Below are 25000 nucleotides of genomic sequence, written 5' to 3' on the forward strand. Positions count from 1 at the left end.
CCTAGGCCAACTAAGGCCAAGAGTGCTAGAAGAAAGGGGAGGGAAGTGGGCTTCTTCCGTCCCCAGAAGCGATGGCGCTCATGCCAGCAAAAATAGAATAGCATCCAAAGAATGAGGGTAACTACTAAGGCACCCACCCACCAGGGCCAACTATCCCAGAAACTGAACATTTTTTTTTTTTTTTTAGAATTAGGGGAGTAGTCCCAAACTATAGCAGTATTTGTCTCGGGTACGTTGGGAGCGCTGCCAGCGGGCGCTCCTCCTATCCACTGCTTCAGCCGTGCGAAGAGATACCAGCCTCCGGAGTGGTATCAGCAGAGCGGTTGTCAGGTGCCTTCCTGGAGATGGTCAGCCTCAAGGGATCGTCAGGATTCGGGGTAGCTGTCCAGTTTGACACGACCTTCTTAACACGAGTGTGGTGGACCCATGGAGTGATGCCGGCGACTTTAACAGCAGTGGGTGTGGATATCAATACAGTATGTGGGCCTCTCCAGCACGGTTGCAGGGGTGTCTGGGCCCAGTCCTTGATCCACACTTCGTCACCTGGCTCGAATTGATGCAGAGACTCGATTAAAACACAAGGCGTGCGAGCCTGGGTCCACCTGTTGAGAGATAGGAAAACTCGGGAGAGTGATTGCACATAATTGTCTAACTGGACATCTCTGCTCGCGTATGGTGTTATCATCCTAACGTAAGGGACCGGTCTCCCAAACATTACCTCAAAAGGGGACAAATGGGTGCGCTTCAGGGGTAGACTCCGTACCCGGAGTAGGGCCAATGGCAACATAGACACCCAATTTGAACCCGTCTCCTGAGTGAGCTTTGCTAATTGGTTTTTCAATGTCCTATTCATTCTTTCAACCTTCCCAGAACTCTGGGGCCTATAAGCTGTGTGTAATTTCCAACCAATGTGTAAGGCTTTTGCCAGTTCTTGTAATACTGAATGTACAAATGCTGGTCCATTGTCTGAGCCAATTGTTCTAGGTAGCCCGTAACGGGGTATGATTTCTTTCAGGAGGCATCGAGTCACTTCGGTAGACCGCTCAGTCTTAGTTGGCCATGCCTCCACCCACCCTGTGTAGGTGCACACTGCCACTAGCAAGTAGCGGTAAAATCCGCAACGGGGTAGCTCAGTAAAGTCTACTACAAGGTCCTCCATAGGGGCACTCCCTGCGTGTTGGGTGCCTGGGGGCACCAAAGGCCCAGTCCTAGGGTTGTTTGCCTGACACAAAGTGCATCCTCTTGACACTTGTGCCGCTAGTTGGTATAAGTTAGCCAGATAAAAGCATTTTCCCAGCTGCTGGGCGATGGCATCTGGTCCTGTGTGTGTGGACTCGTGATATCGCTGAATGATCTGGCGAGATAGAGAGGCTGGAATCCATATTCGATCATCAGGTGTAAGGTACCATCCTTCTTCAGAAAGCCTGAATTCCTCGGCTGATGCAGTAGCTTCCTCACGTGCAGAATACCTTGGTTTCGATGAGTTGTCCAGAATCTTCTCTGGCACTAGAGCGCCAATAAAAGGTGCTGGAAATGGGGTCCGGGCTGCTTCCTTTGCTATCCGGTCAGCCAAACGGTTTCCTCTAGCTGCTTCACCCGGTCCAGTCTTGTGCCCATAACAATGTACTACTGCCACTGCTTCTGGCTCCCAAACGGCATCCAAAAGGTCCAAGAGTGCCTGGGGATGTGCTACCTGATTTCCCTTGGAAGTGAGTAGGCCTCGCTCTTTCCATAGTGCTCCATGGGCATGCAGGGTCAGGAAAGCGTATTTGGAGTCCGTATATATATTAATCTTCTGTCCTTTTGCCAGGCACAAAGCTCTAGTGAGTGCCGTGATCTCTGCAAGCTGCGCTGAAGTACCGGGCGGAAGGGGCTTCGCCTCAATAACCTGGTCACCCAAGGCTACCACTGCATACCCTGCTTTCCGCTGGCCATTTTCCACAAAGCTACTTCCATCCACAAACCAGGTGGGCCAATGTGGGTTAGCCTCATCCTTCAAGTCAGGTCTGCTGGAATACACTTCGTCCATGACTTCTACACAATCGTGGGTCGGCTCCTCATCTTCTCCAACCGGTAATAAGGTCGCTGGGTTGAGGGCTGCTGTAACCTGAAACTTCAAGCGTGGGTGCAGTAGCAACACCTGGCACTTCCTCATCTTCGCTTGAGACAGAAAATAAGTGCCTTTCATATCAAGCAGGGCCGGAACCGCATGTGGCGTCACACAAGTAGTCTCTTGTCCAAAGGTAAACTTGTCTGCTTTTTCCAGCAGGGTAGCCACAGCCACTACTGCCCTCATGCAAGGGGGCAAGCCCTGTTCCGTCGGGGTCAATTGTTCTGATAAATAAGCAACAGGCTGCTGCCAACTTCCCAGTCTTTGGCACAACACTCCCTTGGCCACCCCCCGATCCTCATCTGTATACAAGGTAAACGGCTTTTCTGGGTTGGGGATGCCAAGTGCTGGGGCTTGTTGTAATGCAGCTTTAAGATCCTGGAAGGCTTGTTGTTGCTCAGGTCCCCACACAAATAGATCCTTCTCTGTTCCTCTCGTGGATTCATGCAGGGGGCGCGCTATACCACTATAATTGGGAATCCATATTCTACAAAACCCTGCAGATCCCAGGAATCCGCGAAGTTCCCGGCGGTTCTTAGGTTCAGGTATTTGGATTATGGCCTGCTTCCTTTCATCCCTTAGCTTACGCTGCTGGTGAGATATGTCAAACCCCAAATACCTGACCGTAGGCTGACAAATTTGGGCCTTTTTCTTTGAGACACGGTATCCAGCTTCTGCCAAGTGATTTAACAGCTCTATAGTTGCCCTGAGACACGTGTCCTTATCAGGAGAAATCAGTAAAAGGTCATCTACATACTGTAGAAGAGCCCTAGTGGGGTCAGTAGGGAAGCTTGCCAAATCAGATGCCAAAGCTACCCCAAAAAGGGTAGGTGAGTTCTTAAAACCTTGGGGAAGTCTGGTCCAGGTATATTGTACTTTAGTGCCAGTTCCCGGGTCAGTCCACTGAAAGGCAAACAAGGGTTGGCTCTCTTCCGCTAGGCGGCAGCAAAAGAACGCATCCTTCAAGTCCAGTACAGTAAAATACCGTGCAGTGGGTGGTATAAGGCTGAGCAAAGTATATGGGTTTGGCACATTCGGGTGGAGGGTCTCCACGGCCTGGTTTACCATTCTAAGGTCTTGAACCGGTCTAAACCCTCCCCCTTCCTTTTTTACTGGCAGTAGGGGCGTATTCCACTGGGATTGGCAAGGTTTTAAAATTCCATGTTTCAACAATCGTTCCAAATGAACCCACACTCCTTCTGCTGCCGCTCGTGGGATGGGGTACTGGTTTACTGCCACAGGGTTGGCAAAGGGCTTGGTCTTTACGATAATGGGTGGGATGTTTTTGGCCATGCCTGGTGGGTTGTCCTCAGCCCATACACGGGGGTCTGCTTCCCGTAAAATCACCTCAGGGATCTGCCCCTCCTCTTTTTGTACCACCATCAGCCTCCAATGCTCCCTTAGGGGTACTTCTAAAGACAATTCACCCTTTACACCCGTGTTCATAGTTACTTCCCCACTTGGGGCAAAGGTGATCTGTGCTTGTAATTTAGCTAACATGTCCCGGCCCAATAATGGAATGGGGCATTCAGGGATATAAAGGAACTTGTGCAGGACTGTATGTCCTCCCAGCTTGCAGCAGACAGGTTGCAGGAATGGTGCCTTTTGTGGTTCGCCCGTGGCCCCTACAATGGTGATTGCTTGTTGGGTTGGTTTGGATATAGCTGTAGGTAAAACCGAATGGGCAGCTCCTGTGTCCACCAAGAAAGAAAAAGTCCGGTTCCCTGTTTTCATTTTGACCGTGGGCTCATGGGAACCTAAGTCAGTTGGGCCCGGTCTGTCCTAATACTAGTCCTCTTGGAGACTCATGGCTCCAGCAGGTCCTCCTGGAGTGGGGGGGTACCAGGGCGGTCCCTGTCCACGACCTCTTCCCCTTCCCGGCACCCAAGATTCAGCTGCTGGATTCATTAGGTTTCCTCTTCCTTGGCCCCTCCCTTTGGAATTTGCTTGGGGGCATTCTCTCTTCCAATGCCCATCCTGCTTGCAAATAGCGCACTGGTTTCTGCCGAGTCGGGCGCGCCCTCCTCCCCGGGCGCCTCCCCCTGTGGCCCCTGCCTGAAGTGCCATCAATTTCTTAGCTTGGTATTTTTCCTTTTGCTTCTGGGCCTCCTCATCTCTCTGGTTATAGGTAGTCTGCGCTATTTCCAACATCCATTCTAGGGTGTTCCCCATGAACCCCTCGTGTTTTTGAACTTTTTTTCTAATATCGTGTGCCGCCTGGGCCACAAAGGCTGTTTTTATGATGGGAGCATTTGCTCCTTCATCTGGGTCTAGGGGGGTGTATTGCCTGTACGCCTCCTTTAGTCGTTCCAAAAAGGCTCCCGGGGGTTCCTCAGGTTTCTGAACCACCTCCCTGACCTTCATTAAGTTAATGGGTTTTCGGGAGGCCCTCCTCATCCCAATCAGAACATACTGACGGTAAGTATTCAGGGTGTTTTGACCATTTGTTTCCTGGTAGTCCCAATTAGGGGTTTGAAGGGGGTAGGCAAGATCTTCATTTACATTTTGGGCCCGCAAATGTGCCCTGGCTTCTGTATGAACTCTTCGGACTTCCTCTGTAGTCAGCAAAGAGTTTAAGAGGTACTGCACATCATCATAAGTGGGGTTATACGTTTGAAAAATCCCCTCAAACAACTTTATAATTTTTGCTGGGTTTTCCTCAAAAGAGGGATTCTGGTTGCGCCAATTACACACATCAGAACTAGTAAAAGGGACATGCTGGACGGTATATGTCCGAGGTGGTATCGCCCCACCTTGCCCCGGGGGTCCTGGTGGGTCATAAACTCGGCGCAAAGGGGCTATTGTGCTTGCTTTTTCCTTTTGTTTCTGTGTTGCCTCATGCAGCTTCGCTCTATCCCAGGCTTCTAACCAACACCTTTGCAATTTCTTTGTCTGTTTTGGCGTATGCATTGCCGCGTCCAGCAAATGTGGGGATACATCCACCTCGCTTTTCCACGGCTCAACATCTCTCTTTACCTTCAGTTCATCTTGCTCTGACCACCTCTTCCCTGCCTTATTCCGTTTTTGAAGTCTTTCCCTAAAATGAACCTCGTCTTCCTCACTATCCTTCTCATCATCTGAGGTGTCTTGCTTTGCAGGGGTCCCTCCTGCCCCTCCTCCCGCCCCTGCCTCCTCTGGTAGTTGCGGATCCGGCAGCGGCGCACCTGGTGGTGGCGGCGCCGTTGGCGGGGCATACGGGGGAGGGGGCTTCAAGATCCCTCCTTCTTCCTCTTCTGGCTCTGGGAGGACTGGGGGTACAGGCTTTTCTTTTACTGCACAGACCCGAGCCTCTTGGGCACCACGCCCCAAGGACGTTCGGCAATTCTGTAGCCAAGGTGGATTATTCTCTGTGTTCCTTTTCCAAGTGGAAATATATGGGATTTGGTCTGGGTGGATGCTCACTATATTTCGCCACAAAGGATTTATTAACTGCAAATCGAAGGTTCCCTCCGAGGGCCACCTAGTCCCTTGGGCGGGCCAATCCACTTCGCACAAAGTTCGTAGGCGTTCTTTTCTTAGCTTAAAACCCCAATCATCGTCCTTCGTGGCCGCTTTCCAGTTATCCAGAAAGCATTGCAGGGGGGTGCATTTACTGCCTCCTGACCCCATCTCCTAATAGGATACTCCGCTCCTGCACAGGGTTTTACAAGCACTCACAATTTCGCTACAGGCTGTGGCTTGGTCGAGCTCGCGCTGCCAAGAACCTCACAGCCCTACACACGCTTAGCCAAGGGGACGCTAAGCCCCGGCCACTCACACATTCATCCTTTCACTGGAGTATCCTTCACTCCTAATACCCCACCACCCAAAACCTTTCCCCCTTGTACCACCCTTTTACCTTTTACTGGCGGCACTTTACTGCCACGGCCAGTCGAGGCTGATCAGGCCTCACGCCCTGCCTTTTCCTTCCCCAGGGCTTACCTGTTCCGCTGCGGACTGTCACCCCTCCGGCCGGCCTCTCTCTCTTTTCTCCCTCGACCAGGTGTCTCCACGCAGGGACGGTGCAGCGATCTCCCCCTACGAACTGGCAGGGTGCGCGCTGGAGGTTGCAGACGCCGTTCCTGGCTGTTCACCGGTCGAGCCTGGCCCCTGGTCTTATGCGAGGGGCGGGGACATATCCCGGACGAGCCCCCAAATGAAGCCTTAGTTAAAAGAGTCCGGCTGTTCAGCTGTCCCTCAGATCCCCTCAGACCTCAGGGGAAGGAATGACTCCAGAGACTTCTTTGTCAAAGAAAAGAGATTTATTCAGTAGCTCTGCATGCAGGGGCAACCAGCAGATAAGTTCTGCAAAGATGGCTGCGACACATAGTATCAAAACAGTGATATTTATACCTTTCACTTCCCCCCCCAACTACGTACCCCTCCCCAGTCCCCCTCCCCAGCCCTGTGCAACGCGTGATCAGCTCATGTGCTATACATTCATTGGTACCTGTGTGCACGTGATTATTACGTATGTGGTGCTGCTAGATACTTGGTACCTGTTACTCTGCCTGGTACCTTATCTTGTTTTTCCTCTTACCCTCTGAACATTCCTTTCCTTATTTAGTCATGTTTTCAGTTGGTTAGCTAATGCAGCCCCCCTTAGCTATATGCGGCTGCCTGTTCTGTTCTATATGTGGTTGCCTATTCTGTTCTATATGTGGCCCGTTCAAGAATTTAAAATCTGTTCCTCACAGTAAGAGCAGGAGAGACCTTTTGGATCAGGCCAGTGGCCCACCTAGTCCAGCATCCTGTTCTCATAAGTGGGCACATTGGCATATATAGTAAGCCGTTGTGTTGCTATGTTGTATTTCTATTGCATATCTCGTCATGGAAATAAACACTGTCTACACGGGTCTGCCATCCAGACCCTGGCCTGATGCAGGCTGGCTTAGCTTTAGCAAGGTGGCCACATCACATGTCCTTCTTAGACCATGCTCTGGAACTCATTGTCAGTTTGCGTTTCTTGGTACAGAAAGTATTGGTTTAAAGTGTAGAGATCTTTCTTATTCTAATTGATTCAAGAGGCTTCTGGAAGCTTCTCTGTGTGGTACAAGCTGGTGCAAGCTGGAAGTTTCCTAGCTGACGAGGAAGTTTCTATTCTGCCTAAAAACAAGCTGAAGGTTCCTAATGTTTGAATTATTCCTTCAGAGAAGCTGAGTACAGCTAGTTTAAACTGATTCTCTTATCTCCCTCTGTCAATGTTAATGCTGACTATAATAATAAGGTCAGAAGGAGCCTGGGTTTCACTTTCTCTTTCCTTCTGGTGTGGTGTTCTGTATATAGTGTTAAGGTTTTAGTCTTATTGTAAGTTATTGTAAATTTAAGTTAAGTCTGCTGCAACTGAATTTCTTATGGACAACGTCAATACTGAAAATGTATGGATTTGTGGCCATTATGCTCATGTGCCTTCAGCTCTGCTGGATGAAATATTAATTGCCTCTGGTCTATTTGGGGGGGAATCCTGCAACGTGCTAATTTTTTGTTACCCTGCTAACTGTATGTTGGAATGTGCTCTGGATCAATAAATGAGCAGACTTCTTGACACTCAATATGGCATCAGACTTACTCCCAGGCAAGTGGGTATAGGATTGCAGCTGAAATAAAAAATGTAAGGTCTTATATATATAATAAATTTTCATAAATGTACCAATCTAGCACGTACATAGATATGGGGACCACATGTCTGGAGCAGCACAGGAAGACCGCCCTGAAACCATTTTGACTCCCAAACTGACCAAATGTTTGCTCTGCAAGGAGAGCGGGGGGGGGGGGGGGGCAGGAATAAAGAAATCACCATCTCAAAGGAATAGCCAGACTACCAGGAAAGGCAATCACATAAGGCATTATCAGATAACCTGGCAGACAGGAAAAACTACAACATTCAAATTTCTGTTGTAGACCACCTTTTCTGTGATGTAGGTATGATGTTTGTGCGGGGTGGTCTTGGGTTACACCCCTTCTGTGATATATGTATGATGTATGGAGGGGTGATCTTGAGCTCCAGGGCAGGGAATTTAAAATGTCTATATAAGGGCAGGCACACCTTGGTTCTGGGTCCTCCTCCTTTCCTGCGTGTGAGGGGAGCACCCTCTTGCAACAGTTCAATAAAGATCAGGTTTACTAGTTGCTTTGCTTCTCAATATTATCTGGTTGGCCTGTTATTTTCTCTGACCGATGGAGAACCTACAAAGGACTCTATAAGGGCTCTTGTGTTCCCCATAAGGGAAGATTTTTGTTTATTACATAGCCTACGCCATTGCAGTCAGTACTTTTCGGATAATATCCCAAGTATACTTTCCTAGGAGTAAGCCCCAGTGAACACCAGTTAGATGGAGAGCTAGTGTGGAGTAGTGGTTAGAGTGTTGGTTAAGGACCTGGGAAACCAGAGTTTGAATCCCCACTTAGCCTGGAAGTTCAGTGGGTGACCCTGGGGGCCAGTCACTTACTCTCAGCCTAATCTACTTCACACAATTGTTGTGGGGATTAAATGAGAAGGGAATTATATATGACATCTTGAGCTGCTTGGGGAAAAGGTGAACTATAAATGTAATAAATAAATAAACACAGCAGGATTTACGGAGTAGACTATACCATCAGAAATTATGCTGGATAAATACAGCAGGAAGTGTGAGCACTGTCTTATGATTCCCAGCTGAATGCTTCAGCGCAACTTCAGAAATAAAAACTAGTAAATTATGTTTGAGAGACCATGCTGCATAAATTGCTCTACAGTGTTTAACATCCCCATCACCCACAACCTGTGCAGTGTTTGAACTTCGTATTGAGAATTGTAAATGCATCCCAGTCTTTTGAGCCATAGCATTCTATAACAATGCAAACCGCATCTTTCTTCCCCACCCCCTTGAAAATGATTGGTGATGGTATGAATTCTTCTGGTGTTTAAACCTGAAACACAGAAGTATCTCTTGAATATATTTACCTAATTCCACTCGCATACAACTGACAGGAGATGCCACGCAAAGAATGCCACACAAGGAAACTTACACCAAAAGCTTTGATGTGGAAATAAATCAACACTCCTGCACATGGATATATGTGTGTGCATGAGTATTCCTGGGAAAGCTGGATGAGGTAGATGACAGGAAGCACGCAGGGGCAAAACATCTCTTCTAAGCATTTCAGGGACTGCCTGCGCAAGATCATTGGTCCATGTAGTCCAGTGCCAGTTACTTTTGACTGCAGCATCTCAGGGGTGGGTGTGGAAATATTTTCCAAGCTAGCTCTGAAAGAACATGTAACTACAGACTGAAATTAGGACAGACCTAATGCAAAAGCTGTACTCTTTCCCCTAAGTATGGCACTACGGACTGCTGAGTTCCTCTGATCCAACTGTGATTCACAAGGCATGCTCTTAGAAATTACAAAGGTATAACTACAACTCTTTTTCTGCCAGTAGACAGATGGTCAGAGTTTTTCCTTTAAACTGGCTTCTGGTCACTCTAGCTTGACCAGTTTTCCCTGCTGTGCTTTGTGCTCTTTCCAAATGTGGCTGAGACAGAGCAGGAGGAAAATATCAGTGTTTCCAAAGAGCAAGGCTTCAAACTGACTCCTCGTACTTCCTGTGGCAACTCTTTACTGTTCCTATGGCAATGGTTGCAGTGACCATGCTTTCTTGTCTGTGCCTGCAGACTTTTCCATAATGCACATGTCAGTTGTGTATTGCACTAGAAATCAAATCCTTGGGATATACAGTACTTGCATGCCAAGATGACAGGCTGGCCACATAAGGTTGATCAAAGGTGAAATTATACAATGAAAACACAGCAACGTGAATACAAATTTAAATCAAAAGTCTCCAGTTTTGTTTCAGGAGTTCATCCTCTGTATTTAATTAGTGAAGGGATTGGTCACGATTTCCATCACGGCTGGATGACTTTCTCGTACTTTGGATACCACCGGTTCACACAAGAGGAATGTATGACTAATTAGTTTGTTGGTCGTGATCCTTTTATGGGCTTATTTGCAAGGCCGGCTGAAAGGAACTTCTTATACTTGGAATTATGTATTTACCCATTAGGCAAATTAAGTGGTTTATTTACACAGTTGGCAACAGAGAAAACTATTTTGTATCTAAGCCACCAGTAGTTACATAGATTGTTGAGAGAAAATATGTTGTTGTAAACAGTGTTTCTTCCATGCACTTTTAAAGATTCAGAAATATATTGATGTTTATAACATTTTTTCCATTGCTACAGGAATATCAAAAGTGATGGCGCAACTGTATTCGGTTTACTTCCTATACATTTATTACATGAGCAAAGGAATAAATACATGGCACTGATGCAAAGCCCATATGTGCTACGATTTGCACAGGGCTTACCTGTGTGTATAAGCTTTCCCATACATGCATGGAGCCTCCCCACCATTTCAGTCTATGGAGAGGCCCTGGTGGGAAGGAAAACTCGATGTTTGCAGCGAAGTCGCACAAGAGATGACAGAACAAGGCAACACTCTTCAACAGGCCGTTTCCCAGAAATAAGGCCAAGTGAATCAAATCTGGGATTCATCAGGCATACAGTACAGTCCATAGTTTTATTTTAACCTCTTTTCAAAATGTGATGTCTTAAAAGCTTGTACGTAATAAAAACAGTAATAAGAGCATTGTAGAAAACACCTTGCTGCTAAGCATTTTTTTTCCTGTGATAGATAAATATCTATATATATTGTTCCCTCGAGTCATAATGAAAGCAGTGGTTTACAAGTGAAAGAGGAGGCCACTCAAAAATAAGCAAATGGCTTCTGTGTAGACAGGGGATTCCCTAGGTGTGCAGAAATGCACAGGTGTTTTTTTTAAATATGACATAAAAAAACCTAATAACATCCTGGCAGGTATCCATGACGTTACAAGACGTTGACGTCAGCTGGCAGTGGGGAAGAGTGTAAAGAAACCAGTTGATCAGACTGTCTTCCAGTCAAATCTATGGCTGAGAGCAGTTTGAGACAGTCACGGGTAGGCTGAAAAGCAAATAAAAGGGGGAAAAGAGGGCAAAGGAAGATAGGGAATAGACTTGTTTAAGCCTATGCACACATTAGTGGCTGAAAACACAAGAGAGCTTGTTTTGCCCACTGCATTTTATTTACATGTGCAGCCGTCATGCACATCAAAAAGGAGGCAGGGATGTCTTTATCTGATGCACGTTGAATGTTTGGCTTCCCCACCAATTCCAAATTCCTAGATCATCCGTCATCTGTGCGTGTGCAATGGCAGACTCAAATGCACACTGCAAAGTAAATGTGGTTTCAGTTTTCCATTCGGATCAAACCCAGTTTGAGGGAAAACACACCAAACAGCAGTATTGCTCAAGAAATGGCAGGGTAGATATGCATTGTGGCTGAGGTTTCGAAAGCCAGCGGTGGGAGCACACTGGACGCAGAATAAATGTGTCCCTGGCAACTTAAAGTGAGAAAAGTGCCAAATAAATATAATATATAAATGTCTCCTGGAGGAAGGAAATTAGGAGGGATGCCTCTCCCACCTCCTGGAGTCTTGCTGCCTCTGCTTTATAGTTATGAAATACTCAGCTTTGTTGCTGGCAGCATTGTTGCATATATTACAGCAAGGGAAGAATCTTGTGGATATGTATGGGGGTTGCCCAGTATCCTTTCCCCAGTTTTGCAATTCCCCGCCCCCCCCCCCTCCTTGAGGGTTGGACAGCAGTACAAAGCTCTTGGGGGGTGAGAATACACTGCACAATTTTTTGGAAATTGTATCACGTCCAGCCCAAGCAAACTGATTCACTGTGAAATATAAAGCTCCTTATTATATGATACAAATAAGCAAAACATTTACTGGCAACTTCCGCTCTGTGATTTGGATAGGCCACTACGATCACAAACAGAGCTCATGATCCCATGTAGGCTTATGCAATGTGATCAAAGCATCAAGGACCTCCTCGAAAAAATACACGAGGAACCAGAGGATTGTTGCAGAACTGCACGACTTTCGCTGCAGATAATTCATGTAATTTGCATATCATTTTCATGCACAGAGGGGTCGCCAAACCTCAGGGTGGCGGATATGCCGCACTTCTCGTGACAAAAACCCATTGTTTCAACATTCTGAAAAAACTAGCAACAAAGGCTGAAGAAACCTGAGACTGCTTTTTTTTTTTTTAAAAAAAGAAATCTTTGAGATATACTTCAAAAAATCACAAGTGGAAAACAAAGCATCCCAACTTTTTTTTTCAACCTGCCTCTTTGTTTTCATTGTCTTTGCCATCCCATATTTAATTACCAGAAATGTACTTTGCTTTTTAATCAAAAGCTGTGAGTCTCAGGATCTTTATAGGAGCGTGCAGGCCACACATAAGTACTGTAGGGGGTGTAAGCAACTCAGTGGATATTGCTTACCCCTGATCTAATGCATCTTCATATATAATATTTTGTATAACCGGGCCTTGTTCTCCAGACACCTGATATACTTTGCTTCTTTGGCATGCAAGCGATTTAGCAAGGGCACTGGTCTCCGAGTGAGGTAGCCTCCTCTGAGGAATGTACAACATTTGGAACAAAGCCACTTTTTACCCCTTCCCACCCCTCTTGCATCGAAATGTCTCCTTTTTTCACAAGTTCGTATATGTCTTTAGTGAGAACGGTGAAGGATTCTTCAACATTCGTGGCTTCTTTGGCTGATGTTTCTATGTATTTCATGCCACAGGCGGATGCCAGTTCCTCAGCTTCCTCTCTCGTAACCTGGCGCTGTGTCTCCAAGTCGCATTTGTGTCCCACCAGGATAAACACAATCTGGAAAGGGTGCACATGCATCTTAGCTTCCTGAAGCCAATCGTACACATGCTCAAAAGAAGACCGATTAGTGATGTCAAACACCAGCAAGCCTCCTACCGAATTTCGGTAATAAGAACGCGTGATTGACCTGCAAAATAAAAGGGGAGAAACATGCTCAACAGGAAAGAACGTTCCAGCTTGTCTGCGTTTACTTCTTTAAAGACAGGAGTATCCTTGTGAGCTGGAGAAGATCTTAGAACAATATGAAATCCTGGCATTTTAAAAAAGACAAATTAGAAGAATTGCTCTAATTTGGTAGCGGTGGTCAGTCTTTTTTTGCAATTATTCTACAAATTATGTGAAGAGAAAATAGAGAGGCATCTGATGTGAGCTATGGTGCATATCTAACTTTCCCTTACCCTCCACCCCAGCAATCACCAATAGTTTTTAAGCTAGAACAGCCACACACTACAATTCCCAACAAATTATGGTTCCCAGGACTATTTGCGGGGGATGCCATGTGCTTTAAATGTATGCTGTGAATGTGACCAAAGGATGCAACAGAAGCAGGATTGCAAGCCTAATTCTCTGCAATTGTCAAGCCAGCTCACTGTATAGGATGCGGGTGGCGCTGTGGTCTAAACCACTGAACCTCTTGGGCTTGCCGATCAGAAGGTCAGTAGTTCAAATCCCCACGACGGAGTGAGCTCCCGTTGCTCTGTCCCAGCTCCTGCCAACCTAGCAGTTCGAAAGCACACCAGTGCAAGTAGATAAATAGGTACCGCTGTGGCGGGAAGGTAAATGGCATTTCTGTGCGCTGTGGCTTCCATCACGGTGTTCTGTTCACCAGAAGCAGTTCAACCATGCTGGCCACATGACCCGGAAAGCAGCCTGTGGACAAACACCGGTTTCCTCAGCCTGAAAGCGAGATGAGTGCCACAACCCCATAGTTGCCTTTGACTGGCCTAAACCGTCCAGGGGTCCTTTACCTTTATGTATTTAGATAAGGTTTCTTTTCCACCTTTCAATGGAATGGCAGTAGACAGTCTCGTGGGACAAAGTTATGGAGCTGTCCCTCTTCCCACCAGCACTTGGTTGGGGCTGAGCAGGGCAGTGGTTTGACCGGGGCTGGGTAGGTGCACTGGTATACCGAGCCACTCTGGGACTCCCATCAGTGTATGACCTTGCAGTTGCCCTACCCCTGGTCCCATCAAAGTTGCCAGCATAGGGAGGTTGGCTCCACAGGTCTGCCCACCACACTGGTTACTAATACATCTGAACAGTCCTCAAGGTCACTTGTTAAGAGACTGTGATCACACACACATCCACACGCAAACCCAAAATCCATATAATCCACCAGTCTTTGTCACCTGGCTGATGGAAGGGACCAAAATAAGTCTGTTCCCCTGAACCTCTGAAGTCCCATAACAACCTGCAGGTGAAACCAAGTGTTGTTTCTGGCAGGGAGGTGGGGAGCAAGCCCCCCTGCATCTGCTGCTCCTCTGGCCAATGGATGGGGCCAAGCTGGGCTCTCTTTTACCACGATGCTCTTCCTGGAAGGCAGAAAGCGCAACCTCCAAGTAAAGCTTGGTCCATTGCTTGGGAACTATTCACTGAAACAAATGAGCCTGTCCAGTATTTTCTTGCTTAATATGAACTTTGATTGTAAATTGCTATGTCCTGTTAAAATACTGCACACTGCTGAGAAAGTGGAAAGAATATAATTAGCTGTCTATTTTTTAAAAACAACTTTATTACAGTGGTACCTTGGTTCTTGAACTGAATACGTTCCGGGAGTCCGTTCGACTTCCAAAACTGTTCAAAAACCAAGGTGCAACTTAGATTGGGAGCTTCCTGCGCTCAAGTGGAAGCCGCATTGGACGTTGAGCTTCCGAAAAACGTTCACAAACCAGAACACTTACTTCTGGGTTTGCGGCATTTGGGAGCTGATTTGTTCGGCAACTAAGCCGTTCAAGAACCAAGTTATGACTGTATTCATATCAGAATTTGCAGGTGTCCAGTAAAATGTACCCTCATACATGATCATGCAGAAGAATTGAGCTGTATGATCAGGTCCTAAGAGTGCATCTGTATCAGATGGCTTTCTTGAGTATCTTCTAAGTAGGGCACCCTGCCAGAGAGAATCATTGATTAGAATTGCAATCCCATGTACTCTTACTTAGGAGTAAGTCCTATCTAACCCTGCGATAGGATGTGTTTCTGAGCAGTTGTGCCTAGGACTACACTGTGTTTTGTTTCAAGCAATTTGGTACTTCTTAGCTGACAGATGCTGGAAAACACCTGATAAAGGGAGCTACGGTCCACAAAAGATTATGCTATAATAAATCTGTTAGCCTTTAAGGTGCCACAAGACTCTGCTGATGTTCCCTGCAATGTTTCTTTATGATGTGTGAGATGTGGCTAAGAATATGCTTGAAACATAAGCTGTGCCTCATTTGCCCTAACCTCTGCTGTGCTGAGGATTCCTCAGGTACTGACATAGATTTTCAAGCTTTTGGATGAAATCCAGAAGGCCACTTTAGGCATCCAGCAGCATTTTTATCTCTCCCCCACAACCCCAGAGCAGAAGATTTCCTGTGCTGTATCACATACCATTTCTGAATTTCCTCCAAGGTTCCAAAGCGTTTCCCGTGCAGGACTGAGGTGCTGATGTTTGAGAAAAGCAAGTATCCAAACTCACTCTGGGGGTGCCAAGAGCATTCTTTGGCATAGTTCGCTTGACCATGGCCTACTTGCAGAACTGTAAGAACTAGGAATTATCTTCTTGTTTTTTAAAGGGATTGTGAGGGTTTGTAGGATGCTGAAATGAACTTCTGTGTTTGCATGCTCAAGCAGGCAGATGTTACAGAGTTCCCAGGACCTATGGTATAGTGGAGAGCAAATGCAGCAGACTGCAGCTCAGAGCAGGAGGGATGGTGTTATCTGGAGGAGCATCATGGTAACCAACAAATTGCCTTGCTGTGGCAACTGAATGAGGTGATAATGAGGCTTTCAAGTTTCTTTGCAACAGATTACCATAGAAGTCAGAGGATGGTGATAATAATCATCATCATTATCATCATCATCATCAAACAGAGGGTGGGGGCCTCTTTGATGGGATCCCCATGTTAAGCTAGCAATTTAAATGGTAAACTCTTCATTGCAAGACTGTTTGCTTTTGTAATTAAAAAGCAAAGGTTGCAGTTCAGCCAACTGAAGGTATTTCGTTAATGTTCAGTGAGTTTTGCATATTGAACCTATGCAGTCAGAAGTTAAGCACCACTTAATTCAATAGACTTATACATAGAAACTATGTATTCTCTTTCTCTTTGATGATCACTCATAGCCGTGTAAGATTGTCATCCATAAACACGGTTTTTACGAGTCCGTAAGTGACTGTGGAGGCCAATTCTGGATACACACATCCTTCCACAGTTGGGACTGCTGCAGTTATGTAGATTCTAATAAAGTGGGTATTATGCTATGTACTGCTGCTCTTCAGTGTGTGCATATAAAATGATGTCTCACAATGGGTGCCTGAATATTTTTTTGACTTTCCTTTAAAATGTGGCTGTAGTGGCTGTGATGAGGAGCTCCTGAACTTCTAAATTTACCACCAAACCACTGCCTGGGACTGTACCATTTTATAGTTCAGATAGGGAACAGCATGTCTGAATGTAATGTCCTTGCCACAGGAAACTAACATTGGGTAGAAGGTTCTAGTCTAATGTTCTCCCTGAGCTGCTAGCTTTCTGCATGAGAGGAGTCAAGTCAAATCTCACTTACTGTTTAACCCAAAGTTCATTGCAGCACAAGCTATCAAATGGGTAAACAAGCAAACAAGAGTGAATAATGATTTCTGGAGGAAACACTGAAAAACAACCCCGCTATCTGCAGTCTCAATTGGTATAATCCTAGGAATTGTCCTGTTTGACTTATTTTCACATGTAGATCAGCTGCAAGAAGCTGAGAGTATTTGAATGTGCAAATTTCCAATGTACTGTTTGACTGATCAAGTATGCATATAATTTTCCTTAGCAGATGTTGAATGTTATACACAATAATTAAAATAATGGTCTACGTGATAATTTCAATAAGACTAAATTTGTCATAAACCAACTGCCAAATGCTAGTTAATGAAGCAAAAACAGTTTGGAGCCACATTTCTTCCAACATGTCTCTCTGACTGGTAAGTTACAAAGCAAACAACACATCTATATGGCTCATTTCAATATAGATCGACCTTGAGCATTGTTATGTTAAATTACTAGCTTACAATTATATATGAAGTCTATACTGGCTTCTCATTTTATTTACTTTGACTTGGATACAGACGTAGGCTGCAGTCCTAACCACACTTACCAATAGGCTGGCGGGGGCTTGTAGGCCAACAGATTTATTGTGACATGAGCCTTCACAGTCTAGAATCCACTTCATCAGATGCATGAAGTGTTGTTGGCAATTGGCAGAGGAGAAATGAAGCCAAATGGCAATGAAATACAAAAAGTATGGTCTGTGCCCATTGAATGTAAAGATTAAGATAAGCAAAGTGGGTGTTCATAACAGCAATGGTTGTTGATAACACAACCATCCCAACTTTGCTATGTTAACTAACACACCTAGTGGAACAGAAAACCAAGGTTTGCCTTGGGAAACAGAATCAAACTGCCCGATTATTCACGCAGAAGATGGGGAAAAGTGGAGTCAAACTGGCCCCGCAGAAGCAATTCTGCAAAGGAAGCACACGGAAATTTAGGAGCTGGAATCAGCAGTTCATTTTAACAAGAGTTTGGGAAGCAAGGCAAAGGCACATCCTCCGACCGGGATTTCTTACCCATCCACCTGTCTGGGGGATGGTTGCCCTTGAGTGGTGAAGAAAATATCTTCTACTCCTATTCTTATTGCTTCACATATCCAAGAGCTAGGACTTGTTTATAGGCATGAGTCTCATGAGGCCTTTAAAAAAACCCAAAAACAACAACAACAAAAAACCCAGGCCTTTTTCAAACTAAGTTTCAGTCTGAATATTATTCTGCTGCTGCGTTTTTATGCTTGCATTATTGTCCTGCTGCTCTGTTGCTGTTATTTTCTTGCTTAATTTTAGTAGTTTCACATCACTTTTATTCTTTGTTAGATGTCCTAGGAGCAGCAACACTTGAAGTGCAGGCCTGGGGAACCAATCCAAAATACAGTGGTACCTCGGGTTACATACGCTTCAGGTTACATACGCTTCAGGTTACAGACTCCGCTAACCCAGAAATAGTACCTCAGGTTAAGAACTTTGCTTCAGGATGAGAACAGAAATTGTGCTCCGGTGGCGCGGCAGCAGCAGGAGGCCCCAGTAGCTAAAGTGGTGCTTCAGGTTAAGAACAGTTTCAGGTTAAGAACGGACCTCCAGAACGAATTAAGTTCTTAACCCGAGGTACCACCTTACTGTACAAGAATCAGACCAAATGTCTATCGAGTCCAGCTTCCTGTTTCCTAGAGGGGCCTACTTAGATGCCCAGGGAAGCCCACATGGAGGACCTGAGTTAATCTATGGAATTCCCTTCTGCAAGGGATAGTGATTGGCCACCAACTTAAATGGCTTTAAAAGAGGATTGGACAGATTTATAGGTGATTCGTGCAATGGCTAGGTTTTACCATCACTGTTGGGGGCATCATGTATCTGAATACACATTGCTGGGAATCACAAATAGGGAGAAAACTGTTGCATGCAGGTCCTGCTTGTGGGCTTAATAATAAAGTTGTTGTTGTTGTTGTTGTTGTTGTTGTTGTTGTTGTTGTTGTTGTTGTTGTTACTGCCAGTAGGCTCTTCTTATGCTCTTAATGAGGACAATATTCCTTTCCTCCTGTTGTTGCCCAGAGAGGCTTTCTGACTCTGATCCTGGAGTTAGTAAACAGCTATTATGATTAATAGCCCTTATCCACCATGAATTTGTCTATTCTCCCTTTAAAGCTGTCCAGTGGCACTGAGTTCCCCAAGTTAACTATGCGCTTTATTTGGTCCACCCTGAAGCCAAATTTGATGGTTCTTATTGTGAGAAAGAGAATGAAATAAACAAACAAACAAAGCCTCCCTGAAAATAAGCCTTGGGAAGAAAGAGGCCTTGGATGACGGAGGCGCTGGGTGGTTGTGGACACAGGAATGGTTGTCGGAATACAACAGTGCCTAATTTCATAGGGGGCTGCCCCATTAGCCTGTTGGAACAAATACAGAAGACTTCCTTGGAGACAAGCAGATTTTGGGGGGTGGCAAAAGCTTTTGTGGTTTAGAACTTGCTTCATGGGATGCGGAAAAGAGATGAGGCCCAAATGTCCTGAAATGTAAGAGCCCCATTGTTGACATTTCTTCCTCTCTAGTGTCTATGTCCATGTGTGTCTTATATATATCCCCACCGAGAACCCCATGTCATGCACCTGATGATGAAGTCAACACTGGTCCACCAAAGCTGATGCCACACTCAACCTGTTTAGGTGCCACAAAGCACAAGTATTTTGCTGCCTGAGGCAGAACACCAAGTGGTGTCTACTTCCGAGACAAACAGCATAGTGCCTGTAGGTGACCAAGTTATTTAAGCACCTGAGGCAGAAAACCCCACAAGCCTCTTTCCCAAGGGGTAGAAACACAGCCATTCTAAGTTAATTACTCCCTTCAAATGATCCCCCAAATCTGCCGCCTGAGGTGACAGTCTCACTGTGCCAAATGTTAGGGCCAGCCTTGGGGCCTCTGCTCTTCTGCAACCCTAATTACACTGGTGTTGCTAGAGATCTGAATCAGCACATTCAAAGAAGCCTTTGTCAACATGATGCCCTCCAGATTTTTTCCTGACTACAACTCCCAACATCCCTGACCAATGACCAAACTGGTCGCGGCTGATGGAAGTTGTAGTCCAAAAACTGGGAAGACAGCAGGTTGGCTAAGGATGAATGCAAGAAGTTAACTACCTTCAAGGGGTTAACACGCACGAACACGCCCTGAGCGGGAAAGGCGGGTGGGGTTGATCCACGGAGCTGCTGATCTGCGGCGAAGAGGAGGCACTCTGCATATACTCAGAAGCCTCTCGTCAGCGTAGGGAGGGGGGATTCCGGAGACACCCCTTGGTTAAACAGCATGCATATTACTCGGGAGGAGGATGGGAAGGGGCGCCTGCTATACCTGAATCTCTCCTGGCCCGCCGTGTCCCAGAGCTGCAGCTTGATCCTCTTGCCCGGCTCGATCTCCACCAGGCGAGAGAAGAAATCCACCCCGACGGTGGGATCCGAGTGCATGGGCCCCGGGAAGCGGCCCTCGGTGAAGCGGTGCAAAAGGCACGACTTGCCCACCGTCGAGTCGCCCAGCACGATCAGGCGGAACTGGTAGATCCAGATGGCTGCGTCCATGGCGCTCTCCCCGGAGGAGGAGCAGGCGGCCGGGTGGGCTCCGCCGCCGCCGTCCTCGGCCTTGTTGGGGCGCCTCCTCGGGCGGTGCCTGCACCGAGCTCCCACGGCCCCTATCCCAGGCATTGGCGCAGCAGGAAGGGAGGGACGCGCGGAGGAAGGGAAGCACGGAGGGCGGGACGGAGGCGCCTCTGGTCCGAGCGCGGGGACTCGACGAGCAGCGCGGGAAGGAGAGGGGAGCCACGGGCCGGGGCTCTCCCCGTCTGCAAGGCTGATCTGGGTAGGGAAAGGGATGGCGGTCGGGTCTGGGGGGGAAATGGAGCTGCCTTTGCTTACCTCCTGCCCTGCTAACGGAGAGGGGAAAGCGGAGGAGACCAGACGGGGGGCGACGGAACAGGGAGAGGATTCCAGGCGAGCGGATGGCGCGCCTTTGTTCCCTTCGATTGGGCGGTGGGTGGGCTTATTTTTTTCCAGTTTTCCCCCAGTGGTGGCGGTGCTGGAGGAGGAGGAGGGCGGGGACTGCCCACTGCTTTGCTGCCACTGGGATGGGAAAAGAAGGAGGCTTTTAAACCGTCGGGCGGGCGTGGATTGGCAGCTTGGCTCCGCTTCTGCGCGAGGGGCTGCCGGGGCTCGGCGTCGGTTTCCCCTTTTTGCTCTGAGGCTCCCTTTCTGTAATGGAGAGCCCAGCAAGCCCCTTTCGCCTCGTGTCCCCGGTCCGTCGCTGCTCCCCCGGGAGAAAAGCACTCTGCACGTGCCCAGAGAGGCGCGTTGATGTCCCCAGGCTTGGCACTGAAAACGGGTTCTTGGGCTCTTTGGGGAGGGTTTAAGTCGGGACAATGCTTCTGGCTACGTCGGAGCGACCAGGCAGGGCTCCTACTTTAGAAGGAGGCACGAAACAGGCTTCACATCACCGCATGGTGGCAAAAAACCAAACCGAATGTGAAGATACCACTGAGGGTATGTTTTAAAAGGGAGCTAGAATCAAATCCTGGCTCACCGACAGGTACACCTGTCTGGCGGGTTTGCAAAATGCTTGCTTATTTCATTGGCATGTCCGATTTGTCGGCATATATTTTAAAATACATTACCTGGAAAATATGTATGAAGAAGTAATCCATCAAACCCACGACTTTCTATCCTGACTGTCAGCACCTCCCACTCCAAGGAAGTATTTACCCATCACTTTATTAAACCATGGAACTCTTTCCCACCAAATGTGATGAAGGGGACCACCTTAGATGGCTTTAAAAAAGGGATTAAAAGAAAGTTTGGAAGAATAAGCCTCTTGATGGCTACAAGTTGTTATAGTGACTATATATTACCTCCAGGATCAGAGGTTGCCTAAGTGCATCGTGGGCAGATGCTAACAAAGCAAATAATTCTGTGCAATTTAAGCATGTGAACAAAACCACACACTGCCGGCTACAGAGAAGGCAAATTTCTCAAGCTAAACTGCACCTCCACCACACCAAAGGCAATCAAACAGATGGTTGCCTGGTTCCTCTTGCTGTCTTAGGAGTTAGGTAGCATTTTGACACAGGTGTATGCACACTACAAAAACATTGCTATGGATATTTTTAAGGTGGGTTGCTGCAGAATGAGATTCTGGCAAATCGGGCTGGTTGGCCGACCATTGGCAAGGACAGCTTCTATTCAAAGGCTCTTGGGTTTTGCTAAGTGGAATAATGTTTGGCTTGGCGCTGGCTGATAGGTGGCACTCTGTTGGTGGCCACCACCCACAGAGGGTTGGAAATGGAATAGATCTCTCAGTGGTGCAGTATAAGGCAGCAGGCTCTTGACATAATGATCATGTGGGTGGGTTGGTCTTTAGATGGAAAAATGCATTACTCCACTGAATGCAAAATGTGAAATGAACTGCTGCGTGCAGGGGACCCCCTTGCTGAGGAGCCCTGGGAACTCTGCGTTCAAGTCCCGACCCTGAAAGTGGCTCTTCTTCCTTGTTAAATAGACTGGAGTTTAGAATAAGCAGGAGTTTAGAATAAGGGAGCTGTCCGTTCAGCACCTTTACGAAACGGAGCACCCAGAGACCTGAGTGCTATATAATACTATCAGCAGCAACAAAACACATAGTTTAAAAACTGGAACCAGCTTGTCAAAACACCCCTCTTTAAATAAAACGCATGGAAAACTGAAGTGAAAGCAAATGTTCGACCTAGTGCCCTCCAGATGCTCTTGGAAAACAACTCCCATTGGATCTCAGGGCACTGGAGAGCAAAGTTGGTTAGAGCACAGTGCTGATCATGCCAAGGTTGCAGGTTTGATCCCCATATGGGACAGCTGCATAGGTTGGACTAGATGATCCTGAAGGCCCTTCCAACTCCATGATTCTATTATTCACTATATTATTTCCAGTGCTATTTAACATCTACACTAACCCTTTGGGAGTGAACCTTAATGGTTTGGGAGCAAGGTGTCATCCGAACTCCAATGATACCTAACTCGTATTTTTCTGTAGCATCTGAATTGGGAACAGCTGGTACAGTTGTGGGCTGGATGAAGGCTAGAAAACCAAGGCTGAATCCTGGCAAGATGGAAGCTTGTGTGTGATAGTGGTTCCTGGATCTGGGATGTCAGGAAGTTACCTGCCCTGGATGGGGTCACACTTTCCCTGAAGGAGCATGGGCATAGTTTGGGGGTGATCCTGGATCCAGCTCTGTCACCGGAGACACAGGTGTCTTTGATGAATGGGAGTGCCTTTTTCCGACTTGCTGGGTAAGGCAGCCACGGCGGTTCCTAGATCAGGATAGCTTGACCACAGTTGCCCATGCTCCTCACTGCTGGATTCCTGCAAATGTGCTCTATGTGGAGCTACCCTTTGGGTTGGTCTGCATGTGCAGAACACAGTGGCTTGGTTGCTTGTGGGAGTGAGCTACTGCTGGCATAAAACACCCTGCTTGCTGGATTTCCACAGGCTGCCAATCTGCTACTGGGACAAGTCCAAAGTGTTGGTGCTAACATATAAGCCCCCTATGCAGCTCAGGATCAGGTTACTTGAGAGCATAGCCTGCGGTGATCCCGGACACAGCTTAGGACCTGGATAGGGCACATAGCTTTTTGGCTTGTGCAGATGGGAAGGGAAGGCAGACGTCAGAGTGGAACTGCAGTGCAACGTGTGTGCCAAATTGAGAGTATGGGGGAAATCAATGCACTTGGGAGAAATCACTCGCAGGCAAAATGGGGCATAGGGGAAATCCAGTGCCAGCACCACACTTTGTGTGGCTCTGCCCAGAAGAGTTCTGCTACTGTCTGCTCTGTAAGAAATGTGAGAGACCAACACAAACCCAGCTGATGACACATGTGTGACTGGTAGGGAACATTCAAGCTGAATGAATGAATCTGGAGAAGACTGTGCATTTTTAGTTGATTGGTCATCATCTACCCTTCAGCTGATTAATCAATTAGTCTCACATTTGCACATGATTGTATCTCGGTATAGGGGGATTTTTCAAGACAGCAAAGAAAGTGTAAAATGATTTACAATTTCATTAACAAAATTACCGCTATTTCTTAGAAGGATGCACCGTTTGTCATATTCCATTTTTGCTCCAAATATTGTCTTCATTTCCTATTACAGGAATGAATCAGAATCAAAGTAACTTTAGGAACAAGAGGTGTGCTGTCAAGGAGGGACATTGAACTTCAGCTTCAATAATAAAATGTGGATCCTGGATCCTTTCTTTGGCCTTCAGGACTCTCCTCAGACGAGCTTCCTCTCTCCAGGCCACACCCCTCAACGGCCCTGGGCTGCTGCCCTGAGCTCCTTTGGAGGAGAAAAGGCAGGATGTGAAGTTAATTAATAAATAACTTAAAACAGATTAATCAACTAATGCCTTAGGCCGCCATCTCAACAGAATGCAGTTCAGTGCTATACATCGGGGTGGGCAATGTTTTTGAAGGCTGCATCTCCTCCAGATAATCTGTCATGAGTTGCATTCCAACAGCGGACAAAGTCTGAGAGAAAAAGTGTTCTGTATTAATGAATCCAGAATAAAGACCAGCTTGCTTCAGTTTTCACCAAAGCTATCTCAGATGAGAATTCCCAACCTGAGAAGTCAGTCCCCCTGTGTTTGCTGGGATCTTAACTATACAGAGGATTTTTTAAACAACAAGTACAACAGTTCAATACAGCTACTGTTCTGGAAAACAAAGTAATTTATGGCTTTAGTTTGCTACACACACAGTAGAAGCCTACTAATTTGTTCTCCGACAGCTGGGAGGTGGGTGGAACTTCTTTTCTCTAAGCCATGCAACCTGGAAAAGATTTAAATCAACAACAACAAAAAATGTTTCCAACAAATAAAATGCTGCTCATTTCAGCTTGGAAGCTACAATGAAAGGGGAACAGGGTGCATTTAAAAGCCGGAGGAAATAAAGAAGAAATGAACATGAATTCTGATAGAATGGAAGACGAGGGCAGCTTCAAGAGGTGTTGAAAGTTTCACAACATGAGGCTGAGGCTGCATGCCGTTGGTTGCTGATCTGTGATATATGCACTCGCTTATAAATGAGTCCCACTGAAGTCAGGAAAAAAAGGCACACAGCTGGTCCATCTAGTTCAGCATTGCCTACTCTGTCTGGCAGTGGCTCTCCAGGGTTTCAAACAGTGGACATTTCTAGCCCCACCTGGCAATGCCAGGAAAAAAAATTTGGACCTTCTGCATACAAGGCTGATGCTTTGCTACTGAGCTTTGGTCCTTCCCAATTTCTGAGATAACGTGACTTACCGTATTTTTTGCTCTATAAGACTCACTTTTTCCCTCC

At 46.7% G+C, this 25000-nt stretch overlaps 2 protein-coding genes across 2 annotated transcripts in view; one reads left to right on the top strand and one right to left on the bottom strand.

The window, feature by feature from the left end:
* Nucleotides 1–25000, top strand: part of ALKBH8 (alkB homolog 8, tRNA methyltransferase) — a gene marked incomplete at its 5' end in the record, with an annotated part of 247603 nt that overhangs the window by 14092 nt on the left and 208511 nt on the right. The window lies entirely within an intron of this gene.
* RAB39A (RAB39A, member RAS oncogene family) lies at nt 10627–20498 on the bottom strand. The gene is made up of 2 exons (XM_083609308.1): nt 19998–20498; nt 10627–12986 (listed from the first exon to the last, which is right to left on the bottom strand). Exons 1-2 carry the CDS (start codon nt 20342–20344, stop codon nt 12560–12562), a joined length of 774 nt encoding a protein of 257 aa, XP_083465434.1. The 5' UTR covers nt 20345–20498; the 3' UTR covers nt 10627–12559.

This window comes from Podarcis filfolensis (assembly GCF_964270895.1).
Source record: "Podarcis filfolensis genome assembly, chromosome: 4".
In the NCBI taxonomy this organism is placed as follows: domain Eukaryota; kingdom Metazoa; phylum Chordata; class Lepidosauria; order Squamata; family Lacertidae; genus Podarcis; species Podarcis filfolensis.

What these genes read in the sequence shown, in the direction of transcription:
- RAB39A (XM_083609308.1), bottom strand. Translation starts at nt 20,344, where the DNA reads ATGCCTGGGATAGGGGCCGTGGGAGCTCGGTGCAGGCACCGCCCGAGG. An exon ending in GCGGGCCAGGAGAGATTCAG is followed by an intron (nt 12,987 to 19,997) that starts GTATAGCAGGCG and finishes TTTATTTTGCAG; the next exon opens with GTCAATCACGCGTTCTTATT.